The sequence below is a fragment of the Adiantum capillus-veneris genome, chromosome 30 (assembly GCF_014529385.1).
Source record: "Adiantum capillus-veneris isolate H3 chromosome 30, ASM1452938v2, whole genome shotgun sequence".
Lineage (NCBI taxonomy): Eukaryota > Viridiplantae > Streptophyta > Polypodiopsida > Polypodiales > Pteridaceae > Adiantum > Adiantum capillus-veneris.
Window position 1 is genome coordinate 67,237,632 of NC_140960.1, and position 20,435 is coordinate 67,258,066.

General features: G+C 43.5%; 1 protein-coding gene across 3 annotated transcripts in view; it reads right to left on the bottom strand.

The window, feature by feature from the left end:
- Nucleotides 1-20,435, bottom strand: part of LOC147418133 (uncharacterized) — a 38,174-nt gene that overhangs the window by 16,673 nt on the left and 1,066 nt on the right. For all 3 annotated transcript variants that reach the window (XM_086506700.1, XM_086506699.1, XM_086506698.1), the window contains exons 3-4: nucleotides 20,066-20,127; nucleotides 19,706-19,869 (exon numbers count right to left, since the gene is read on the bottom strand). In XM_086506700.1, coding sequence (XP_086362826.1) covers nucleotides 19,706-19,869; nucleotides 20,066-20,127 — 226 coding nt within the window. The remainder of the gene's footprint in view (nucleotides 1-19,705; nucleotides 19,870-20,065; nucleotides 20,128-20,435) is intronic.

The window sequence follows — 20,435 nt, forward strand, 5'->3', positions numbered from 1 at the left end:
CGCAGCCCGCGGGACAGCGCGAAACCAGGAGGGGGGCAGCGGGCGGCTGGGGGGCAACGTTCAGGAGCTGCGGGGGATGGGGGGCAACGCGCAGGGATAGGCGAGGGTGGAGGCAGCGCAGGGGTAGCGGGGGGGGGCGGGGGGAGGCGATGGCGCAACGAGGGGGGGGGGGGGGGGGAGGGGGGGGTAACAGTAGCGAGCGCGTTCCCCTAGCCTCATATTTAAAGGCCCTTGGCCTGAAAAGCAGTTACAATAAAAAGCCTTTAAAACTCAAAAGCTTCTGGTCCAAAAGCAAAGCCAAAAAGCTGCCAACGCAATTTACGGAAATCCGTACAGCCTGCCACGTCATCAACCAGTGCAAAACGCGAAAATCCATACAGCTTGCCACGTCATCATGTGAGTGCAATTTTCAAAAATCTGCCACATCAATTTTTGTGTGTGTGTGCGGGTCCTACTTTATTTTAATCCCTTTATGTCACCAGGACCCCATCGAACGGGGCCCCCATAAGTTGGTAGGACTACTTCTTCTTCTGCTACTTGTTCATCTTAGGGTTTAGGCCCCTCGGCCAGCATCTATAAGTTGGCTCCATTCTTTAAGCTCTAACACGTCAGCAGTTTGTGAAAATCTCTATAGACATGATTGCAATAAGGATTAGTTAATCGGACATCTGTAAGGTCCCGACTGGATCTAGATGCGATTGCTAAATACGTTGCCGATTAATCATGGTCTGTGATTGGAATGAGTTTTGAATGTGATTTGTAATGTGACGTCCGGTGATGTCAAGTGATGTCTTGTGATGTCCTGTGATGTGACTGTCGATTGGTACATGTGCTAGATGTGTTGTTCCTAGTGCGTCGATACTAGCAGTCAATGTCTGCTAAGACAGTTTATTGCCTCTGTCTGTTTTGTAGGCGTACTCAAGGGCGATTATAATGCTTTCAAGAGGGGGGTATGTCACAAACTGGTGACATGGCATGGCCCTGGACACACATTACCAAGTGGGACAGCAAACCGAACACACTAGCTGAACAAGCCCGAAAAACGTGGAGGTAGTGACACGTGGCAGCTGTACGGCAGCTCCGTGATCTGCGGCGCAAAAAGCGGACAGGCTGTACAGATTCCCTGCTTTTGCGTTGACCTGCTGACGTGGCAAAGCGTACGAAAATCCCAGATTTACGATTGCTATTTGGGGGCAGCTTTTGGGCCATTTGCTTTATTTAGAAGGCTTTTTAAAAATTGACAGCTTTTGGGGCTCTATTTTTGGGCATCCCTTGTAACAAATAAATAAGTAGGCACGGCCCTCACTTCTCAGAGCATCTGGACGCAAAGTCTGAGAGTGAGAACCCTCCCACTCTCTTGTACTTTGAACACAGATTAATACAAAAAGAAATACCGAAAGGGGTGTCAGTCTTTGGGGCCAATATCTCTAGGCATGGAACTCTGCCAAGGCGTGTCGAATCAATTGTGAATTGTGAACTATTTTTGAAGTGAATCTCTGTTGTGAAGGCGGTAGAATCTCAACTTCGAATGTCCGAGTTTGTTACAACAGGCCAAAGAGTTCGAGAGCAGCAAAGGAACGTGGCAGTAAAGGCAAGATGAAAGGAGGATTGGTACCAAATTGCATGGATACTCACCCAAGACTAATTGATGAAAGCACAGAACTTTGTCGCGCTTGGGGCAAAGTGAAAGAGCAAGAAGCCCCGATTTTCTTTGATAGAGGAGCAAAGCCAACTTCATTTCACCTGAATTGATGGCGCGTCTCGAGATTACACCCAACATGCTGGGACCACCAGCAGAGGTAGTTCTAGCGGCACCCAGACGGGACGTAGCCATTACACCTGTCATTGGCAAACTTCGATTGGCATTGTCAAGGGTATTTAGGGCACGAGGACTTTTACATAATGCTTTGGAAGGTTGACGTCCTCCTAGGAGTCCCTTGGTACCATAAGGACACATCGTCTCAGCAACAGGAGTACAAATGGACCCGGCCAAGATTGAGACTATATGTCATTGGCCAGATTTGAAGAATGTTCATGAATTTAGAAGCTTCTTGAGTTTGTGTTCTTACTACAGACGGTTCATTCGAAAGTTTGCAGAGGTAGCTTCCTCTTTGCACATTCTGACACATAAAGGAGTCCCTTTCTCGTGGGGACCTTACAAGTACTCCCCCTCGATCTTCTCAGAATCTGTTTGTAAAGCTCCCCTTCAAAGAACAACTGCAAAAATTAGCATGGAGGTATCCATTCAACCCTTCAAGAAATACAGCTCACAGGTTGTTCCTTCTCTAGTTGCATGCTTCAGTTCTAGTCACTCGTTACTTCAAGGCGGGTGTTCTTGTGCATTTCTTAACAAACGGCACTACTCAGTGGCCAAGGTGACTGCCTTTCAAGCACTGAAAGAGAAATAGACTATTGGACCAGTATTGACTTTGCCGGATTTGCAAAAGTCATTTGAAGTATATTGTGATGCTCGTGGTCGTAGTCTGGGAGCGGTCTTGATGCAAGGTGGTCATGCGATTGCCTATGAAAGCTGATTGTTTTCAAGGACAGAATTGACAGCACAGATTTATGAGAAAGAGCTTTTGACAGTGATCCATACTCTTACTCATTGGCGACATTACCTACTTGGAGCCGACTTCACGGTCTTCGATGATCATCAAAGTTTACACTACTTCTTATCACAGAAGCAGCTTTCGGAAAAGCAAACGCTGTGGGCTAACATCTTGTCACAGTTTCACTTCCACATTGTCCATGTTCAAGGACAGAAGAACTTGGTGGCAGATGCTTTGTCTCAGAAGCCGCTAGTCTTGGCTATTTCCGCGATTCATTATAGAAGCTTCAAGGACAAGGTTGATCAGTACGCCTAGATCCGGATTTTTCGGATGTATTCACTCGAATACAGAATGGGGAGGTAGCAACAGAATATTCCATACGGGATGGCTACTTGATAAAGAAAACGATGTTGTGCGTTACACAACCGTTGAGGGAAAATATTTTGACTGAGTGCCATTGTCCACCTTTTACGGGTCACTGCGGCATTGACACCACCTTGAAAGGTGTGGAGCGTTACTTCTTTTGGCCGAGACTCAAGAAGGATGTGGACGACTTTGTACGCAGTTGTTTAGTATGCCAGAAGGTCAAGTTTGACAGGCATAAGGCACAGGGATTGTTACAGTCTTTACCCATTCCCACCCGCCCCTGGGAAAGTATTGCTATGGATTTCATTTCTGATCTCCCTAAGACACAGAGTAGGCATGATGACATTTCGACTGTCATTGACAAATTTAGCAAGCAAGCTCATTTCATTCCACTGAAGAAAACAGTCAAGCCGGATCATTTAATGAGATTGTTCATTGCACAGATTTTTAGACTTCATGGCATGCTTGAGACAATAGTCTCCGATAGAGATCCCCCATTCACGAATTTGTTTTGGAGGGCTATTTGGGAGAACATTGACACGCGGTTGTAATTCTCATCATCTTTCCACCTACAAACAGATGGGCAATCTGAGATTGCAAATTCAGTTGTACTGGAATTATTAAAGTCTTACGTTTCTTATCAGAAGACTCAATGGAAAAAAAAATCGCCCTTGGTGAAATTTGCCTACAACAACACGATATACTCTTCGACGGGGAAGGCGCCATTTGAGATCATTGAAGGTGCTCCGAAGGTTCCACCCTTCCTTATCACGAAAGATAAAATTTTTGAAGTCGACCAGTACATGAGGGACTTCGATATTGCATTTTCCAAGGTCTGGGAGGCTTTAGCGAAATCTCAGAAACGACGCAAGAAGGCGGTAGATCGACACCGTCGCGATTTGAAAATAGAGAAAGATGATTGGGTGCTCTTACATTTTGAGAAGGCACGCCTAAGAAAGAAAAAGGAAAAGGAGTGGCTTTTTCCAAAGCTTAGCATGAGGTATTATGGCCCTTTCCAGATAAAAGAAAAGATAAATGATGTCTCCTTTAGACTAAAGGAGCCCGATACTTGGAAGATTCCCAATGCATTTCATGTGAGTCTATTGAAGCCTTTTAAGGCGATGTGCCCGATGATGGGGAGCCAGATGAGCAACCCGAAATCGTTCCAGAACAAATATTGGCACACAAGGACCAAAAGATCAAAGGTAAAGTGATTAGGCGGTTCTTGGTTAAGTTCAAGAACTATCCTGCATTGGATGTGAAGGTGGATGGAGGAGGAGGACCTAGCAGATACTCCTCAGATTTCGGAACTTTACCTTGAAGCATTTGGTTTAGCATAGTCTACTCCGATAGAACCCAGACTTCAACGAGGGTCAATCTAGTGCAACAGGTTTGCACAAGAGGGGAGTCACTCTGCTTTTTTGTCAACGGATTACCTCGATTTTGAATACAGTCATTGTCAACTGATGTCCCCTTTGGGTTTCAGGGATACTAAAGGGCTGAGTAGAATTCTGTTGTATGACTTTATAACAGGAATTCCCAAAAATGAAAATGATTGATTTGTACTTAACTTGTTTGAGTGCAGGAACTTTTTTTTTCCCTTTAGCGAGCTAGGTGGCCGAGCATTTCTCTTGCAAGGTGAAGCTTTTGTCACTGATTTTAGTCCCAAGTTGAGACCTTATACACCGCCTTGAGGATGGAGAGTCCGTTCAATCTTTTAGAACTTGCACCCTTGTTAGTTTATCCAAGGGATCCTTGGCAGACCCCGTTAGGGGCATAACAGTGCCCAAGAGTCCCATAGGGCCCCAAAGACTGCGGGACTTGGTTTTCCTCACCTGCCAAAATCTTGAATTACCCCGACGGGTTTTCGAAAGAAATTGCCATACCCAACTTGGGCGTCGGCTCGTAGGTGGAGTACCGATCCGATGACTGAAAGACGAAATGACTGCAGCATTTGATTGTCACAAATCTCTATAGACACGATTGCAATAAGGATTAGTTAATCGGGCATCCGTGAGGTCCCGACTGGATCTCGATGCGATTACTAAATACGTTGCCGATTGGTCATGGTCTGAGATTTGGAATGAATTTGTATATGATTTGTCGTGTGATGTCAAGTGATGTCCTGGGATGTCCGATGATGTCCGGTGATGTGACTCGTCTTGTACAAGTGCTAGATGCGTCGTGTCTAGTACGTCGGTTCTAACAATCAGTATCTACTAAGACAGTTTATGGCCTCTATTTGTTTTGCAGGCGTAATCGAGGGCATTTACAATTCTTTCAAGAGGGAGGTATGTCACAAACTGATGACGTGGCAGGTCCCTGGACACACACACACACTGTTAGCGTGAAAATGTATGGAAATCCACAGAACGCGCTGACAGTCTGACTAGCACCGTACAGATCTCCACGTTTTACGCTGAGAGTACGGATTTTCGCAAATCACGCTGGCCAGCTTTCGGGAATAATGCTTTTGAGTTAGAAGCTTTTGATTAAAAGATTTTGGGACTCTACTTTGAAAGCGTAAAGTAGAAGGTACCGGTAGGTGTGCGTCGCGATGTACTGCAGGATTGAGGCAAGAAGTAGGAGGCACAGAGCAGCAGAGAGCTAGCGCTAGAGATCGAAGCAGGGGGAGAGAGAGAGAGCTCACGTTTTTTGGAAAAACTCAATAAGTGAGTTTTGGGTTTTCCCACTTTTATTATAAGTGACTTTAAAAACATGTGTCCAGGTTCAATGTGAACCTAGAGGTTCAATGTGAACCTAGACGAAGTTTAAAAATGTGCAAAAAGGGGTTATTTAAGCCTTTAACCCGGCAACCTCCCACTTAAAGGCATAAATGACCCCTTTAAGTTAATCAACTCCCACCAGCTGTATGCAATGCTCATGTTGAGCCTTAGCAAGACTCTTGGTGAGAACATCTGCAGGGTTATCCTGTGTATGGATCTTAGTCAAGGTGACTAAACCATCCTCCAATACTTGACGTATGAAGTGATACCGCGCATGAAACATGGCATTTTTTGCTAAATAGACAGCACTCTGGCACCCACAACCAAACACGGGTGTATGAGCAGGCATGTCAAGTTCTTTTACAAGTCTGCCCAACCAAATGGCCTCCTTTGAAGCCTCTGTGGCTGAAATATATTCAGCCTCAGTAGCACTCAATGCCACAATTTTTTGCAACCTAGAACACCAAGAGACTGCACCACCAGCAATGGCAAATACATATCCAATGGTAGATTTCCTGGTATCCATGTCACCTGCCATGTATGATGTCTGCAACTTTAAGTCACTTTTTTCATAACAGATACACTTTAATTGTGTACCTTTCAAATATCTCAAAATGCATTTGACAGCTTCCCAATGCGCTTTGCCAGGCTTCGCTTGTATCGACTAACAACTCCCACTGCATAAGCAATGTCAGGACGAGTGGCAACCATAGTATACATAAGAGAACCACAAGCTGATGCATATGGGATTCCCATCATTGCTTTCAATGCCACCTCATCCTTTGGGCAATCTGCTTAGCTAAGCTTAGTGTATGGAGGTAAAGGTACTCCAAGAGACTTAGCATCAACCATATTAAACCTGCCAAGTACTTTTGCAATGTACCTTTCTTGGATAAAACAACAATTTCAGCATTCTATCTCTTTTAATACGCATGCCCAAAATATGCTCCGCATCACCCAAATCCTTCATAGCAAATGTTGAATTTAGCTTACGTTTCAGAGCATCAAGACTAGTCTTATGTTTCCCGGCAAGCAGCATGTCATCAACATAGAGAACAAGAATGATGGGACTACCATCTTCATCCCTTTTTGTATACAAACAATGATCTGCATAACTGCGTTTAAAGCCTTGAGATAGCATAAAAGTGTCAAACTTCTTATACCACTGCCGTGATGATTGTCTCAAACCATACAGAGCCCTTTTCAGTTTGCATACAAGTTCCTCGCGTGCAGGAACTACAAAACCTTCAAGTTGTTTCATGTATATGTCATCTTCAATGTCACCAAGCAAAAACGTTGTTTTTACATCCATTTGATTCAATTCCAGATCAAGCACCGCAACAAGAGCAAAAAGGACACGTAAAGTTGTAAGCTTTCTAACAGGAGAAAAAATTTCTTGAAAATCAATTCCTTCTTTATGTGCATATCCTTTTACAACCGATCTTACCTTGTCTTGGGTTTTTCATCCACAATCTTAATCTTGTATACCCATTTGTTTGGAAGAGCCTTTCTCCCTTTAAGAAATGGCACAAGATCCCAAGTATCATTTACATACAAGGATTTCATTTCCTCTTGCATTGCAAGCTCCCACTTACTGCTAGACTCACATGACTTAGCCTCTTTATAAGTAAGAGGTTCACCCTCATCTGTTAACATTACATGATGCAAAGAGGGATTAAATCTCTGCGGTTGCCTTCTCAAACGAGTTGACATGCGTACCCAATGATCTACATTCTCAGGCAACGGTTCTACATCATAAGGCAACTCATTTTCAGCTCTATCATGCTGCTGAAAATCATTTTCAGCCAATTCAGGTGGCTGTCCATCCTCATTAGGAGCATCAAAATCATGTCCTACCTCTTCTGGCTCAAGGTTAACCGACTGATTATCAATTTCAGCTTGCGGTAATGCATCATGAGGCTCTTTTTCAACATCAATGGGTGGCATAGAAGGCTTAAATCTGATTGTTTTCTTGTCAGCATCAGATTTTGTAACATTCTTAAGAAATTTTGCCTCATTGAACACTACATCTCGGCTGCGTATTACCTTTCTAAACAGTGGTAACCACCCTCTATAGCCCATTTCACCTTCTTCCCCATAACCTAGGAAGACTCCTTTAATGGACTTCATATCAAGCATTGTTCTCAAGTCATTGCGTAGATGAAGAAAAGCTTCGCAGTCAAATACTCTCAAATGATCATAAGAGGCAGGTTTGCCAAACCAAACCTCCTATGAAATGTCATTTTTCTGCGTACTATTAGGAGAGCGATTGCAAATATGAACTGCAGTTTTCAATGCCTCCCCCCTCGGAAAGATTAGCGGTGGAAAACATACAACGCACTCTCTCGCATAATGTACGATTATACCTCTCAACCACACCATTGGAAGACGGATTATAAGGGGCTGTCAAGTCCCTTTTAATCCCATTTTCATCACAAAAACGCTGAAATTCAGCAGATACATACTCTCCTCCATTGTCAGATCTGAGACATTTAAGTTTAGTACTCTTTTGCGTAGTGATAAAAGCATGAAACTTCTTAAAAGCATTAAAAGTCTCACTCTTACTTTTCAACAAATGCACCCATCCTTTCCTAGTACAGTCATTAATGAATGTAACAAAATACAATGCACCACCAAAAGACTTAACAAGCATAGTGCATACATCGGAGTGAATCAGATCAAGAGGATTAGCTTTGCGAGAGACACCAGAGTAATAAGAAGATTTCTTTTGCTTTCCATAAAGACAATCGTTACAAAAATCCACGTTTTTGCCTTTTATGTCAACCCTCTTCAGAGAGGAAAGCACATCAATACCCTTTTGGCTCATATGGCCAATCTCTTATCGGGCAAAGCTTTGCATCGAAGATAGTACAAAGTACCTCTTTTAGACCCTTTTGCAACAAGCATAGAGCCCTTAAGCAACTTCCATGAACCCCCAGCAAAGATGGTAGTATAACCATGTACATCTAATTGGCAAACTTTTCTTAATGCCTCGTACAAACCTGACATCATTCAACACAAGCTCTTAGACCCTTTTGCAACAAGCATAGAGCCCTTAAGCAACTTCCATGAACCCCAGTAAAGATGGTAGTATAACCATGTGCATCTAGCTGGCAAACTTTTCTTAATGCCTGGTACAAACCTGACATCATTCAACACAAGCTCTTTACCGTTGTTAAGAGCCAAACGCATAGTACCCATTCCCTCAATATTGCAAGCAAAATTATCACCAAGGTACACCTTGCCATAATTGCCTGCAACATATGTAGCAAAACACTCCAAAGATGGAGTCACATGAAATGAAGCACGAGAATCCACTATCCATGACTGAGATAGGCCATCATTAGCACTAAGCAATGCATCAATGATATCTTTCTTCGAGATAAGCATATCTTCTACGTTAGCTGTCACCAAATCTGAGGGGCAAGAAGCCGCAACCAAGATTTCCTCAACGTCTGACTACTCCTCAATGACCACACTAGAGGATACAGTTGCATTCTCAGCATCCCTGGACGAATCACTTGCTAATTTTTCCCCTTTCTTCTCATCTTTCTTCTTCTTTTCTTCCGTTTCCTTCTTCCTTTCTTGCTCTTTCTTGAAATACCTGCAATCAGGTTTCTTGTCACCCTTTGCCACATTGATAACAAGTGACATCCTTATCTTTTGTCTTGCTCTTACTTCTATTTTGAGTCATGTTGCCCGCATCACGCTTTGATTTATACCTCTTGTATTGTAGGCAGAACTGCCACCTTCCCCACTAGACTTACGTCTAATCTCTTCATTGAGAATAGACCCTCTCACACCATCATAAGTGAGGGTGGGACCGTTGCTCAAAGAGACAACCAAAGTTTCCCAAGTATCTAACAATGTCATAAGCAAGAAAATAGCTTTCAGCTTATCATCGAATTGCTGAAGCCCATTGTCCTGCACAACTGACTCAACATACATGTAAAAGCACTCAAATACTCAGAAGCTGACTTCGAGTCATCAAGCTGCATAATCACCAACTTTCGCATCGAATGCACCTGGTTCACAGGCATGGTGTTTTCATAATGAGACTTTAGCTTTTGCCTTTGCATAAGCAAAGTCCAAACACTTGATGTCCGTCAAAATGTCATCATTGATAGCCATTTTGATGTAGGCTATAGCCTTCTTATTTAACCTGGCCCACTCTTCGTCAGACAAACCTGATGGCATATTCTGTTCCAATGCATCTTCACAATCCTTTAAGAAAAGGATACCTTGCATGCGTTCTTGCCAAAGATCGAAGCCTTGACCATCACACCATTTGATTTCCATCAAACTTTTAGTGTCAGATACGGAAGAGGAAGAAGCCATCTTAATTCAACCACAAGTGTGTATACAAGGGAGATGCAATAGGCTGAAAATTTCAGCAAATAGTAGCAACCACAAGACTTTGCATTCAAAGAGCCACAATTTCTTTACATGAAAGAGTCCAAATCTGAAATTTCAGCTGAAATGTGCAATTTCAAGAACCTGTACTCAGCTTTTCACTCAATTTGTCACAACAAACATCAATACATGTGATCCCACGCTGTTTTGACCTGTAATAACCTGTAAATCACCTGTTTTGACCTAAAAACAGCTTGTTTTGGGCTGTTTTGGCAGTTTTGGTAACCTTTTCAACCCCGGAAGCAAGGAGCTTTGCGATGGAAGCGAAATTGAGCACGGAAGAGCAAATTTAACTCGCTGTCCAGTAGACTGCGCAGGGCTGTTTTGAAACCCTAGGGCTCTGATACCAGTTGAAAGCGCAAAGCAAAAGGTACCGGTAGATGCGCGTCGCGATGTAGTGCAGGATTGGGACAAGAAGCATGAGGCACAGAGCAACAGAGAGCTAGCGCTAGAGATCGAAGCAAGGAGAGAGAGAGAGAGAGAGAGAGAGAGAGAGAGAGAGAGAGCTCACATTTTTGGGAAAAACTCAATAAGTGAGTTTTGGGTTTTCCCACTTTTATTATAAGTGACTTTAAAAAAATGTGTTCAGGTTCACATTAGGTTCAATGTGAGCCTGGACGAAGTATAAAAATGTACAAAAAGGGGTTATTTAGGCCTTTAACCCAACATACTTTTGGGCATCCCTTGTAAGAATAAATAAGTCCAAGGGCCTCATTACTCAGGGCATTTGGACGCAGAGTTTGAGTGTGAGTTCCCGGAGAGTCTCTTGTACTTTGCACACAGATTAATATAAAAAGAAATACTGTGAGGATTCTATGTACTAATCCTTAATTAAGTACTTAAACTCATGATTAAGACTTAAGAAACTTAAACTGAACTCAGAAACAAGACTTAGAAGACTGTGTGTTGATTGATTGAATGACTGCATGAAATTGAGTACAATAGGCTCCTTACATAGGAGACGAAGAGACACAAATGAAAAGACATGTCTCCCGGTGAAAAGACAAGACTTTATACGTAAAGACACATCCTTTTGGCGAAGAGTTGCAACCATTGGGCGAAGAGTCGCACCCATAGAGCGAAGGGGTGTGACCAGTCGTCGAAGGAGTGTGGCTTTTGGCGAAGAGGCACGTCTCTTGGGCGAAGAGGTGTGACCATCCAAGCGCAGGGGTCCTCCTTGGCATGGCACTTCGCGTATCTACAACTAGGAGTAGATGTAATGTTGTTAACATAGTCACAATCGTGACATTCCCTCCCTCTTCAAATAAAACCCAGGGTAGTTTTACTTTTTTTTACTTTAGCGAGCCGAGGGGCCGGTCACCTACTCTCGCAAGGTGAAGCTTTTGTCACTGATTTCAATCTCAATTAGAGACCTTAAACACCGCCTTGGGGATGAAGCGCCCGTTCAATCTTTTAGAACTTGCACCCTTGTTAGTTTATCCAAGGGATCCCTGGCAGACCCCGTTAGGGGCGTGACAGGGTAGTTGTAGAAAACTCCGGGAGAAGGAAATGTATTGTTGTTGTGCTTCTACATCCAAAGCTGTTTCTGTTAAGTCCCATGTCATGGCACTGTTATTGACCATCACTATTTTGCCAAACTGAAAACTGATCATATCTACAACTTGTCTCATCTTTGTCAAAAGTATGAGTATCACATCTGCAACTTGATTAGTGCCTTTGTCAAAGTCTTTTGTAGCTTCGAGCTTTGTCCAATAAAAGATTGAATCCGTATCTGTTTCGAGTGAAATTATTGATAAACTGACTTGAGTTTTCTGTTGAGTTATGCCATTGGTTGGAAATCTGTAAGGTATTCCATTGGTTTGTTTGGAACGGTAAAATCCTCCTAAAGGGATGTCATAGACTGAGACAGAGTAGTTTTTTAAGGTATATCCGTCTGTAAATGTGTCCAAAGATTCGATTGCAACCACTGAAGTCATGCTGCAACAGTCTGCATCTGCTTTATCCTTTGCACCACTAAAGGCAAGGACTGGAGTCTTCAAGTTTGAAGAATTATCATTCACCATAGCATCTAGTATCTGTTTAGAGACAGACTGTATTTTGCAAGGGCGGTGACGAGGTGAATTTTCCTACCTAGATCACGATCAAAGAAGGGTTTATGTGCTTGTTGGTTGTCACATAAGAACTGGAATCTTCAGCTTTATCAGCGGGTATTAAGGCGTCCAGAGTAGGAGGAGCATGGCATGGCTCGCAAGGGGGAAAGGGCATGTTTTAAAAGATGTGTCCTTTCGAAGGGGGTGCATCACTTGGAGAGGCTCCAAGAGGGTAAAAGGGACATGGGGGGGCTAGTTTGAGTACCTCCACGCATCACGCGGGACAGGGCACCGCCATCACTGCCATGTCAAACCTCCGAGACTTTAAGAGAGCATCTTGCATTCCACTAGTGTGCCCGAAAGTGGTAATTTAGCACATGTGCGGGAGGAAAAGAGGGAAAAATCTTGGGGATTTCATTCGTTCTCCTTCTTCCATACAACACACGTGCGGGTTGTCGAGGGGGGTACGATGAGCGAAGAGGCTAAGTGGTCTGCATAACCCACGGGAGGAGGAAACAAAATTTCTATGATACCACTATGAGGATTCTAGGTACTAATCCTTAATTAAGTACTTAAACTCATGATTAAGACTTAAGAAACTTAAACTGAACTCAGGAACAAGACTTAGAAGACTCTGTAATGATTGATTGAATGACTGCCTGAAACTGAGTACAATAGGCTCCTTATATAGGAGACGAAGAGACAAACGAAAAGACATGTCTCCTGGTGAAGAGACATGACTTTATACGTAAAGACACATCCTTTTGGCGAAGAGCTGCAACCATTGGGCGAAGAGTCGCACCCGTAGAGCGAAGGGGTGTAACCAGTCGTTGAAGAAGTGTGGCTTTTGGCGAAGAGGTGTGACCATCCAAGCACAGGGGTCCTCCTTGGCATGGCACTTCGCGTATCTGCAACTAGGAGTAGATGTAATGTTGTTAACATAGTCACAATCGTGACAAATACCGAAAGGGGCGCCAGTCTTTGGGGCCAATACCTCTTGGCACGGAACTACGTTGGGCCGTGTCGTCTTTTGTGGACTGTTTTAAAGTGAATCTCTACTGTGTAGCGGTAGAATCTTGACTTGCGGTGTCCAAGTTTGTTACACTGCTGCCACATCATCACAACCAACGCAATTCGTGGAAGGTCCGTACAGCCACCACGTCATCATCTCTACACAAGTTTGGGGTGTGTGTGTGTGTGTGTGTGTGTGTGTGTGTGTGTGTGTGTGTGTGTGAGTGTGAGTTTGCTTTAGTTTTATAGCCTCAGGCCCCTTGGCAAAGGTTCTTCAATTTGTTGGGGGTTAGGATTTTTAATCCTGACCAATTTTAGTAATGGGTCACTCGACAAGAACCTATAAGTTGGTAAATCCTTCTTTTTTTCCTCCTCCTTCTACTAGGCTTTATGTAACGGAACGGCACCACATGCCAACGAAAAAGAATAGACTGAACAAACTTTAGACGTTTGAAAACAACTAAACTGAAAGAGATACATTTCGCATGACACTAAGTGACAGAGTTCCACTCCAAGAGAGCACTGGCCGTGAACTGTGGCGCCCCCTTCGGTATTTCTTTATATTGCTTCAAAGAAATACGGCTTTGGCAGCAGTACTCTGCATCTCTCGCGGGAATGATGCCAAAGAGGGAACGGCCATCCAAAAGACTTCACATGAAAAGCTTTGAATCTAAAAGCATCTGGCCCCCAAAGCTAGCGCTCAAGGCAACCAGTGCAAATTACAAAAATTTGTATAGTTGCCATGGCAACATGTCAACGCAAAACGCGGGTGTCCGTACAACCTGCCACGTCATCAGCCTTTATGCAAGTTTGGAGAGAGAGAGAGAGAGAGTGTGTGTGTGTGTGTGTGTGTCTGCTTTATTTTAGGCCCCATCAACCAAGGTTCCATAAGTTTTTGGGAGCTAGGATTCTTAATCCTAACCCATGGGCCACTCGACGAGGATCTGTAAAGTGGTGCGGACTTCTTCTTCTTCTTCTTTTCTCCTTCTTCTTCTACTAAGTAGTTTTTGGCTGTAGCGGAAGTCCATTCTCAAATGGAACTTTGGCACAAAAGGCCTTCAGGTTCTCTCCTCTTTAGGGAGATTTGATGTAAAATGCCCTGGTCTCGACTTTTGTAATGATTGCATATATGGAAGACATGTAAAGTCTTCTGATTACTCTGGTGTCGCTAAGAAGTCTAATGCTCTCGACTTGGTACACTTCGATGTATGCACTATGCATGTTAGTTCATATGGGGGTGCACGATACTTTTCTTCTTTCATAGATGATTTCAGTAGAAAGTCATGGGTGTATGTATTAAAGGGAAAAAATGAAGTGTTGGATGCTTTCAAACGGTTTCATACTTATGTTACCACACAAAAGGGCTTAAATTGAAAGCAATTAGAACGGATAATGGGGGAGAGTATGTCTCTAATGAGTTCAAGTTTTGTGAGATGCATGGCATTAAGCGGGAGTTGACAGCTCCTTAAAATCTTGCATCAAATGGCGTGGCTAAACGATATAATCGCACACTTTGTGAGAGAGTCAGATGCATGTTGTCCACGGCTAATCCCCACAAGAGTTTTGGGGAGAGGCTCTTAAAACTGCAGTTCATGTATGCAATCGCTCTCCAAACCGTGCTTTGAAGAATGGCCTTCCTGAAAAGGTTTGGTCTGGCAAACTTGCTTTATATGACAATTTGTGTGTATTTGGTTGTGAGGACTTTGTGCATGTACCTGCGGACCAAACTTGACGTGAAATCCATCAAGGACGTCTTCATGGGATATGGAGATGAGGAGAGATGGGTTACAAAATTTTGTTACCTCAGGACAGGAAGATAGTACGCGGCCAAGATGTAGTGTTTAATGAGGCAAAAGTTGCTAAATAATGCTACACAAAGTGATCTTGACAAAAAAAGGTCAAGTTTCAACATAAACAGCCAGCCATAAATCAGCCATTAGCTGAAGATTTTGTGCCTATTGATTCTAAAAATCAACAGCAACCCGTTGTGCTATTGCTAGAAGATCATGGACAGCCAATGGATGCACGGATGGGGTAGGACATGGTGAAGAACATGCTGAAAACAGACTACAGCAGCAAGAAAATGCTGAAAATCAGCCACCTAATGATGGTATGGTCATTCCTGAGGATGTACGCCCATTGCCACAAAACATGGACCATTGGGTAAGAAGGTCTACAGGTGTCAAAAGCCAACCACAGAAGTTCCAACCATCTTTGGATTGCATTTTGTTGACAGATGAAAATGAGCCTCTGACATACCATAAGGCACAATCATGTGAAAAAAAGAGTCAGTGGGAGCTTGCTATGCAAAACGAGATGAATTCTTTGTATGCAAATGATACATGGAAGCTTGTACCTTTGCCTAAGGGTAGGAAAGCTATCCCTAACAAATGGTTTTACAAAGTGAAATGTATCAATGGGAAGCCCAAGTACAAAGCACGGTCGGTTGCCAAGGGTTACAAATAGAATGAAGGTATAGACTTCTAAGAAGTCTTATCACCGGTGGTGAAGATGACTACTCTCCGTGTTTTGTTTGCCCTCGCTGCTCTCCTTGATTTAGAGATGAATCAAATGGATGTAATCACTGCTTTTCTTCATGGTGACTTGGATGAGGAGCTGTACATGGAACAGCCGGAGGGTTTTGTCATTCCAAGAAAAGAGTATATGGTATGCAAACTAAAACGCAGCTTGTACGGGCTAAAATAAGCCCCAAGACAGTGGTACAAAAAGTTCGACACCTTTATGCTCAGCCATGGATTTAAACGCAGCCATTCGGATTGCTTGTACATGAAAAAGGCCGAGGATGGAAGCCTTATTGTGCTACTCTTATATGTGGATAGGATGATATGCTGGTTGCAGGCAAGCATAAGAGTAATGTCAATGCTCTTAAAAAGCAGATGAATTCAGCTTTCTCAATGAAAGATTTGGGGACAGTTGAACACATTTTGGACGTGCGGATTAGAAGGGATAGAGAGAAACGCTTGTTATTTCTCTCTCAAGACAAGTACATTTACAAGGAGCGACGGTGAAGTTTGTGAATACGCTCTACGAGTTGTTTTCGTGCTTGTGCTTTTTGCAGGTACTCCGTGACGGAGAAGGGGTGAGGAGGCTTTGGCCTATGCTCGGCGATTCCAGAAACAAAATCCGAGACGGTCTGCAAAGCTTTTTGCTCCAAGAAAAGACGGAAAGGGAATTAAGAGCTCCTCTCTCGGAATTTCCCTTGACAGGAAGGAAACGCGTCTAAGATCTAGAACGGAGGGGTTTTCTCAATTCTTGTGCTTGTTAATAAGATTCTTCTTGAATAAAGACTCTCTTTTAGGGGGGGGAGTCCCAATACTATGTCGATCTTCTCCCTCGTCTCTTTTGGTCAATATTCTATTTATTTTCAGCTTATTGATTATTCACGTGCGTTCCCGTTTTGTGATAGGCACCATCGAGTTCCACCCAATGGAATAGTTGGAACAAACTTGGACACCCCAAGTCTAGACTATGTCGCGACACAATAGAGATTCACTTAAAATACTTCACAGTTACTGAGTCGACACCACACGGAGTAGTTCCGTGCCAAGAGAGATTGGTCCCAAAGACTTGCGCCCCTTTCGGTATTTCTTTTTATATTAATCTTTGAGCAAAGTACAACTCCCATGGGTGCTCGCTCTCAAACTCTGCGTCCAAATGCTCTGAGAAGTGAGACCCCCTTGGGCTTATATTATTGATACAAGGGATGCCAAAAGCAGAGCCCCAAAAGCAGTAGCACAAAAGCTTCTAACTCAAAAGCAATAGGCCTAAAAGCAGCTAGCGCTGTTCGCGGAAATCCGTACAGTAGTGCCACGTCGGTAGCATGAATCGAGGACGTCCCTACAGCTTGCCACGTCAACAACGTGAATCGCGGGCTTCCGTACAGCAGCCATGTCAGCAATTCTTACGCATTATTTTTGATGCCTATGTGTCCCTTTGGCCCCTCGGCAGTTGTCCATAAGTTCCGTGCCAAGAGAGATTGGCCCCAAAGATTGGCATCCCTTTCGGTATTTCTTTTTATATTAATCTTTGAGCAAAGTGCAACTCCCATGGGTGCTCGCTCTCAAACTCTACATCCAAATGCTTTGAGAAGTGAGACCCACTTGGACTTATTTATTGATACAAGGGATGCCAAAAGCAGTAGCACAAAAGCTTCTAACTCAAAAGCAGTAGGCCTAAAAGCAACCAGCGTTGTTCTGGGAAATCCGTACAATAGTCCCACGTCGGTAGCATGAATCGCGAACTTCCGTAAAGCTTCCCCCGTCAACAACGGGAATCACAAACTTCTGTACAATAGCCACGTCAGCAATTCTTACGCATTATTTTTAATGCCTAGGTGTCCCTTTGGCCCCTCGACAGTTGTCCATACAACTTATTAGTTGGTCATGCACGTCATCGGTTTGTGACATAGATCCTGGCCAAAGGGCCTAAAGCCTGGTAAAGAAGAAGAAACAGAAGAAAAGTTAACTTATGAAGTCCTACCGAGTGCCCCAAATTATTAATGGGTTAGTATTAATAATCCTAATCCCCAAGTTCCAACAACTTAAAGGAGCCGGCAGAGGGGCCTACACCATAACTAAAGCAGATGCTTTCAGACTTCAGTGCTTTTCATGTATAGCTTTTGAGTTTGGGCCAAGGGCCTTTAAACTTGCGGTAAAGGGCTTGACACGTTTTTAGACTACCAAGACACCCATTGAGCCCTTGAGTTCATAGACGTCGCCTTCTCGAGAGATAGTTTCTCGGAATGCTCCAAGGTGCGAAGGGCGGCATCTTACTTGAAAGGAAATGCACAGACATGGTGGTGTACTCTGTTGTTACGCAGAGAAGCACCCAAGAAGTGGGTAAAATTCAAGAGAGTTTTCACTTCTGCCTGCATAACGAAAGAAAATGAAGATGTCATCAATGCTTGGCATCATCTGATTATGACTAAGAAAGATACGTTGGATACTACTACCAAAGGTTTTGGGATACCAATTTGCCAGTGTCGTCGTTTTGGAGGGTCACGTTGAGGGACAAGATTGAGCAGTTTTGTTGTGGTTTGCAAAAAGAGATTCGACGGTATTGTCTACAACAGAAGTCTTGACTCTATTCAAAGACTTATGTGACATGCCAAGCAACGTTTTGGTATTCAAGCCTACTCATTGACTTATCCTACACAAAAGCCAGTGTCCACCTCAACAGGGTAAAAATCTTCCAACAAATAGAGAGAACCAAGGGAATCGGATGAAAGATCATCAAAGGATTCCGGAGAAGTAAGGGAATCAAATGATAGTGCATCGGAGGGGTTGCTTCAACAGGTTGGTAGAAATCCATCAAATATGACTCCCTTCGAAAAAAAGCTACCCTGGAGACAATACAAGCTTCCTAGCTCGCTGACCAGCACAACACAAAGCTCCATTCAAGGGAAAGCTTCCCTAGGAGGCTATATGAGCTTCCTAGCTGGCTAAGGAGCAACTAGCACAAAGCTTCTTCAAATCTTCAACCAAAATGTATCACAAAGTGATGATGTGGCTTACCTGACCAATGAGAGAAAGAGAGAGAGAGAGAGAGAGAGAGAGAGAGAGAGAGCACTGAGCTGAAGACATGGCACTGTACGAACAAGCCGGATTTCCGTCACGAAACGCATCACGTTTTCTGGGTGCTGATGTGGCAAGCCAAGAAACACCTTTTAGGACGCATTTTTTTTCACAACTTTTGGGTGCTAGCTTATGTAATGGCTGCTTTTATGCCCAAATTCCCTTATAGGTGTGCATTCAGGGTCCTCTCTGCCAGATTAGTGCATGGTTGCACAATTGCAAAGAGCAACTCCAAGACAAGTGTACTTTGTGACTTATTAATATGAAAAGACGCACCAAAAGGGACGCTTGACCAGGCCAATGCATTTGGGTAGAGAACTACACTCTTACCGTGTCTCGACTTAATCAATTTAAAGTTCCAAGTGTTTCAGCTTTCGAGTTCCGACATGGGTTTGCTGCTAATTCACCGCCTCACAGGTGGCTTGACGGTTACAATATGCTTAGCAAGATCAACTAGTGGGCCATTGAGACCGGCAAGATTGGCAAGAGGAACGCCGAATCGATAATGAAGATAGGTATGTCCTTTGGAATGCCCACAAACCATGGCAAGTCCTCTGTATGATGTCTCATGAAACCACCAAGTAACTCCTCAAAGATAGAGGCTCCTCGTGGGACTCCTAGATTGCCGAATAATGAAATCTCTAGATGAAATCCTCGTCTTTGCAACAAATGTGGCTGCGAATGTAGGCTCACCATGCCTGCGAAGTTCCGAGGTGGTTGCTCTGTATTTGAAACCTTTGGCTCCAGATTATCCTAAGATAACCCTAGAGATGCACGGCAAACTCAGCCATAATGAAGCCTACGACTTGAAGAAGTATTAAATAGAAAAAATTAGCATAACATGTACAGTATTTGTGTATCTAAAAACAAGTGCAGGTGTAGATGACATACTTCAAATCAACCTGCAACACTTCACATAAAAACATGAATGTAAATTTTACTCAGGTTCTGAGATAATAACAACACCATATGACGACACACAATAGAAGTACCTGGCCACAGCTTGAGGTAGGCTTGTTTGTTGTAAAGTAAGATGGCCAGTCTTACTTGGTGGACCCAATGTAGGGGCAGCAAGAGCTAGGTCATGTGATGGAAAAACCTGAGATCGAACTTTATTAAACGAAGTTTCTGTGTCTGGCACACAAGATCTGTGCTCCTGGCAGAATCAGGTAATGACACAATATCAGAAAATAACCCAATCAAGATACTAGATAGAATTCCCCAAAATAATACATGACTTGCAAACGACATCCAATCAATTATATTTTGGCGCACATACTTGAAGGCAATTTTCGTTGGCACGCTTCTTAACATGAGGACATAACTTTCATAAAGTGAGAGAGGAAGAGTACCTCCGGGAAACTATTGGCCTGCCAGCCTGGAGTAATTGCATTATTCCTACCACCTTGGAAAACTGCTAGGACAAACCACCATACTCATTGGTTAGAAGGAACACCTTGAGGCATCAACATGGAGCACTCTAAAATTCAATAAAACTCTTATAACGACCTAGAAACAGCCAGCTATACTAGGGTACACAATAAACAGGCCACTTTCATCGCTGCCATCAGGCCTCAAGTCTTCAAGAAGCACTGATCTTGTCCCACACACACTTTGCGTTCACCAATTGCAGCTTACACCATTCCTCCCAACATTTAGCTTCATAACTGACAGGGAAGTTTGCTTGTATGCTTTGGTGCATGTGAAGATGGAACAACTCTA